General features: G+C 35.1%; 2 protein-coding genes and 1 long non-coding RNA gene across 5 annotated transcripts in view; 1 reads left to right on the forward strand and 2 right to left on the reverse strand.

Moving 5' to 3' along the window:
• The window catches only part of LOC110439496 (uncharacterized), a 484,284-nt gene extending 481,448 nt beyond the window's left edge, over nucleotides 1-2,836 (reverse strand). Inside the window, exon 1 of the mRNA XM_088650313.1 lies at nucleotides 2,721-2,836. The gene's annotated coding sequence lies outside the window, so the exon portion shown is untranslated. The remainder of the gene's footprint in view (nucleotides 1-2,720) is intronic.
• Nucleotides 1-6,276, reverse strand: part of LOC108183686 (uncharacterized) — a 30,462-nt gene extending 24,186 nt beyond the window's left edge. For 2 of the 3 annotated variants that reach the window (XR_015942562.1, XM_087250004.1), the window contains exons 1-2: nucleotides 2,776-2,836; nucleotides 2,017-2,150 (exon numbers count right to left, since the gene is read on the reverse strand). Coding sequence is in view for 1 of the 3 variants with exons in the window: in XM_087250004.1 (XP_087106130.1) it covers nucleotides 2,017-2,101 (85 nt within the window). In the remaining 2 variants the exon portion in view is untranslated. Of the gene's footprint in view, nucleotides 1-2,016; nucleotides 2,151-2,775 lie in introns of all 3 variants that reach the window. The other variant, XR_015942561.1, reaches the window with a different exon arrangement.
• The window catches only part of LOC148682319 (uncharacterized), a 164,832-nt gene that overhangs the window by 45,254 nt on the left and 113,258 nt on the right, over nucleotides 1-6,320 (forward strand). The gene's annotated exons all lie outside the window — the stretch shown is intronic.

The raw sequence follows: 6,320 nt of genomic DNA on the forward strand, positions 1-6,320 counted from the left end.
TCTTCAAACAAAATGTAAAAAACGTAACGATGGTACAGCAAAAATATTGGTTTTAAAACTTTTTTTAAACCGCGGTATACCTTGAAAACTGTCATTGTCCCATGCCTAATACCGTCCAATGGCGGCACCTGCTGGTACGTGAAGAATATGGTCAATACTGACAAACTTTACACTCAAATGTTTGCACATCATCAGCATGAGTAATCCATTTCTTAAACAGCAAAAGTCATTTTTAGACTAGTTTGTTGGCCAGCTGTAGTCAGTGCAATGCTAAACGTTATTGTCCCACTAGAATGTGTTTGTATTGTCTCACAACATCCCACAGCAACATCACATAGTTTAGAATACTGTACAATGTTTTATAACAATTAATTATTTTAGTGTCCATTTCATTCAGAATATTTAATATTGGGGGCATCCAAGCTTTCTGACATAAAGAAATTTTTCAAATGGCCCAGATGGAAAAGATTATAATTTGCCCTTTCAAAAAATATATTTTAATTTAATAATACAATAATAAATGAATCATGAAAAAAAAAAAAAAAATATATATATATATATATATATATATATATATATATATATATATATATATATATATATATATATATATATATATATTTCTTAGCAAAAGCTCTAGTTTTATTCATACTTTTTTTTTCCAAAATAACCTTTAAAAAGTAATTTAAAAAAATGAACAAATGTTTTGAAAGTTTTAAAAACTCTACTAAAATAAATCTACACACAACAATCTGTCCAAGTCGATATCCTCAGCAGAAAATACATGGAGCTTATCTAAACAAATGTTATTGTGAGGAAATTAATAAAACCATTATGATAAATAAAGTTAAAATGACCTTTTTGAATGAAAAGTTTAAAGTTTTATTGAGATGGATTGTTAGTGATTGTATATGTTTTGGACAGGCTGAGTAGCAAAACATGAATAGAGGAAAATGTACACTTGTTAAAAAAATTAAGACCCACAACACAATACTTTAGTAAATGTAAGACTTTTTAAGGCCTAAAATTTTTATTAGCCCTGGTAATTAGGTATTATAATAATGATGTAATTCTAACAGTTTAACCGCATAAAGAAGTTGATGAAAAAAATGAATTGTGATCAACGTGACATGCAAATGGAAAGTACTAAGCCAACACTATCACTGTAATAGCAGATATCTTTTATGAGAATACTGTAGGTCATATATCGACAGCTCAGTTATTCATTCATTTTCTTGTCGGCTTAGTCCCTTCATTAATCCGGATGCCCTTCCAGCCGCAACCCATCTCTGGGGAACATCCACACACACACTCATACACTACGGACAATTTAGCCTACCCAGTTCACCTGTACCACATGTATTTGGACTGTGGGGGAAACCCGCGCGATGGCATGCAAACTCCACACAGAAATGCCAACTGAGCTGAGGTTCGAACCAGCGACCTTCTTGTTGTGAGGCGACAGCACTACCTACTGCGCCATTATTTATTTTATATATTGCCAGTGCTCAAGGATGCTTTACCAACAGTAGAAGAACAAGAAAAGCAATAACCTTAAGAAGGTAGAGAAAATGGGAGACTAATAATACATAAAATAATGACAAAAGACATAAGAACATTTGACAAAAGAAACTCATTCCTGTCTTTCAATGAGTGCTTATGTGCATTTAGGAGATCTAGGCAGCAAACTCGGGGCTGCAAGATGGATTTAATTATAGAAGTAAAGTTGGCTTTATATTCGCACATTCAAACTTTCCCCTTAATAATATAATTTCATAAAATTATTTTTGCAAACTCTAAATAGCGAAATCATATTAGCAGCCAATGACTATCAAAGTACAACATTGTTCACAGTCAAACAGTGTTAATGCTGTTTTCAAGTCATGCTTGCATACTAATTCCGATCGAATATTCAAAGTAACATGGTAAACAGTATAGAGACTCCTAAATGAACGAATGTGTAAAACCAACTTTACCTCTATATGACTGAGTTGGTCTTTGAGAATGAAAACTAACCTGTTTGTTCCTGCGGATCTTCCTGTTTGACTGAGAATGTCTCTTCGATCTTCACATCTTCACTCTCCTCTTTTATAAACGCCATCTTTATAACAGTGTTTTTCTCTGTTTTCTCTGTGTTTGGACACTTTATCCTGTTTAAAAACGAATAAAACAATATAGAGGTAAAGTTGGTTTTATTTTCGCACATTTGTTAATTTAGTAGTCTCTATATTGTTTACCATGTTACTTTGAATATTCGATCGGAATTAGCATGCAAGTGTGGCTTGCAAACAACATTAACACTGTTTATTTGACTGTGAACAATGTTGTACTTTGATAGTCATTGGCTGAAAATATGATTTCACTGTTTAGAGTTTGCAAATAATACTTTTATGAAATTATATTATTAAGGGGAAAGTCCGAATGTGTGAATTTTATACCAACTTTACCTCTATTAAAACAATAAAAATGTTCTGTTTAAAATAAAAAAAAACAATGAACAGAAACAAAACAACTTCTCTTCAACACTTGCTTCAACAGTTTTTTTTATATGAAAGTAATAAACAAAACGTTTCTTTTAAACACTTATTACACACTTTTCTGTTACTTTATTCAAACAATAGCCCTCGGTTACTGAGAATAAACGAGTACTATGTTGTATAAAGGGTTAAAATATTTCCAACAGCAGGAACATAATTTAGCATCGTATAAAAAACTAAAACCTTCGAACTTTAACTTTAAATCGGTTTATATCTGTGTAAACATTATAAAACAAACCTTTCTCCAGTTGAATCACGGCGCTGAAGGGGCGCCGCCTGATGACGTCACACGCCACGCCAAAATAAAAGTCTTTTTTTTGTTTAGCTTTTTTGCCACTTACAGTTGCAGTCATGACTTATTGGTAAATTTCTCCCATGGTTTTCACTTTACACTATATCTCCTCTCTCTCACACAAATCTTAAATCTAAACATTTTCTTAACTTTTTTAATCCACTTATGATGACTTGTATGTCTACAACACATTACTTCCTATTAATATCTGAGTCAAAATCTCATCCTCATAATTATGACCTCTTCTTTTCTATTTCTACATTCATAGGCCTATATAGAGTTTCCTTTTTTCCAGATGAATTGTCGTCTCTTGTTATCTGTGTTCCACGTTTCCTGCCATTCTTTAGGAATATCTTCAATAATAATATTTAATTTACCTTTACTTACAGAAGCATTAAAAGCAGTTCACACAAAAATCACATTTCTGTAATTTACTCATCCTCTACTTGAGCCAAACCTGTTTGAGTTTCGTCTGCTGAATGCAAATGAAGAGAATACGGAGGCAAAAACAGACATGATTCAGCTGTTCCTATTTTGGACCTGGCTGCTTTTTTCTACATTTTCTTGCCCACCAAATGTTCTTGGAACTTGATTACAATTCAACCAGTAAAGTCATATGTCACATGTTTTAAAAATGTTTTTGGTTCCTTTTCTGGACTTTGAACATTTCTGGACTCGTGCTGTCTATGACAGATGAAGGAGCTCCCTTATTTCGTCTAAAGTGTCTTCATTTGCGTTCTGAAGATGAGCAATGTTCTCTGGAGATTAAACAACAGGTAGAGGGACAATCGTTTGTCAAGTGCTTAGTGTACACTGTAAAACACGCCTCCCATCAGTGCTGATATACAGCCTACAGCCACATTACACTGCTTTTTAAAAATGTATTTATTCATTTTTTTATTGCAATAACAACAGGCCATTACAACAAATAGAAATACAAAAACTGATAGAAGGCAACATCGCACTGCTACTCGTGTGATTTTACTCATGTATTCATTTATTATTCAATTTTATTATTTTTATTAATCAGGGGTCACCATAGTGGAATGAAGCGCCAACTTATCCAGCACATGCTTGACACCAGGGCTGGACTGGGACAAAAAATCGGCCCTGGCATTTTGGGCCAAAGCGGCCCACTACATTCAATCAAAATGCTATCTATCTATGCACGTCCAATATTTTTATCAACTCATATTTTATAAAACACAAAAGCCATATATATGAAATAAATAAATACATACAAACTTTAATCTCAATTTAATTTCTGTATACTGTCCATAAAGATATTTGTTGAGTTCTAAAAAATACACTATTCATTCATTTATTTTTCTTTGCATTAGTCCATAATTTATCAGGGATTGCCGCAGTGGAATGAACTGCCAACTATTCCAGCATGTTTTATGCAGCAGATGCCTTTCCAGCCACAACCCAATATTGGAAACCAGCCATACACACTCATTCACACACACTCATACACTACAGCCAATTCAGCTTATTCAATACACTATTCACTCAGCCTATATTCAATAATAAACATAACAAAAACTGCCTGCTAATGCATGGGTAAATCTTCAAAGAGAACAGTGTACTTTATAACCTCATTCACCTCATCCTTCTTGCTGTTTCCCTATCTAAACAAAGAAAACATAATATAAGTCAAATTTGTTTCATTTTGATATTATGAATAACAGACACCAAACAGCCTCGTGTAGCTGCATATTTATATGAGCGTCAACTTCACTCTGCATATTTATAACAAAACAGGGCTTAAATATAACTGTCTCCTTTCATTTCCATTGAAAAGAATGAACTTTACCTTGTCTCATTTGCAGAATATCAGTTTTAATAATCAATAATGGCCATTATACCAGAATAACGTACATTAAATTTAAACAATAAAGGTAAGCAATCAGTCAATGTGCAGAATCAGTGTATGTGGTTACATAAATTAATATATTAGCTTATCTTTGCACTCAGCCAAAACAGAGTTACCTGAGAACAAGTGATTCAAAAGACAGAAGAGTTGTTAGAGACAACAGAATGAATTCAATATTTAACAACTATAGTGAGATGAGATCCAGCAGATGAACAGTCTAAAAAGGAACATGAAGAAGAAGGACATGTACTATACTCTCACCTGGGGTTTATGCTCACCCGCTGAACTACTGGCTGCAGCTCTTAGCAGAGAGTGTGTATGTGTGTGGTCACGTGATTTGCGTTTTTAGCCGTGTACTAGAATGAACGGAGAACTTTTCAGAACCGCTAAATGAAACGCCGGTGTATTTCCCGCGATTTCTCTGCGTCTCCCTTGCGTTTCTTCTATCTGATTCTCGACTATTTTGACAAATACACACAGACGACGCACGCTCACACAGAGTCCAAAATAGGAGTTTGTGATTGGGCCAGCTCAATGTCAATACAGAAAAGAACCAATGGGCTGCAGAGTGTCACATGGGCCGGCCCGGTCTGTCTGTCCGAGAAAAAAGCATCTACTTTCAGAGAGTCACAGATCACAGCAGTGTCAATTAATAAGGCAGAAAAAACGATAGGCTGCTAAGCCTTTTATGGGCCGATCAGATCATAAGACGATGATTAGCCCGGCCCAAAAAGTACGTTGGCCCACCGGAAAAGTGCCCAGTCTGCCAGATGGCCAGTCCGCCCCTGCTTGACACAGCGAATCCCCTTCAAGCTGCAACCCATTACTGGGAAACATGCATAGACACTCATTCACACACACACTGCATGCACACCGCATGTCTATGGACTTTGGGGAAACCAGAGCATCCGGAGGAAACTCACACGAACACAGGAAGAACATGCAAACTCCACACAGAAATGCCAACTGACCCAGTTGAGGCTTGAACCACCAACATTCTTGCTGTGAGGCGATCGAGCTACCCACTGCACTACTGCACTCACATGTGTAATTATTTGAGGTAAACTGGTATTAGTGAAGAACTATGCTTACAAATGGTTGTTATTTTTAAAACAGGTCAAAAGGCACCATTCAGATGTAGCGATCTGGAGAATCAAGCATGTATTGATATAGACACTATGCTTATTTGTCCTAAGAGATGTAAGGCAGGTCCTGTTCATGTAATATGTTCATGTAATAGTCTATCAAGTTGGTATTGGCATGAACAGCTATACATGTTAACGGGTTTCTTATATGTAAAACGATGCTATTCAGTTAATGATCAGGCAGCTATTACTAAAGATGATTGCACACAATGATGAGCCATTTATGTAAATGAATATGTGACACAGATATTTAAAATTCATTGTTGCAAACAAGTTACAGGAGTAAGTGCAGTTGTTGTTTTATGTCATGTTCACTACTGTAATTAACACCATTGTGAAAAAGAAGTCTGAGAAATGCTGTAGTTGGTGTAGGTGGAGCAAGTTAATCACATTAAAAGTTCTGCATTTTGTAGGTATGAAAGTGAACTCGTCATTGAATTATTCTGTATAAACTGCCTATACAATAATTT

This window comes from Danio rerio, chromosome 4, assembly GCF_052040795.2.
Source record: "Danio rerio strain M-AB ecotype USA chromosome 4, GRCz13ab, whole genome shotgun sequence".
NCBI classification, from domain to species: domain Eukaryota; kingdom Metazoa; phylum Chordata; class Actinopteri; order Cypriniformes; family Danionidae; genus Danio; species Danio rerio.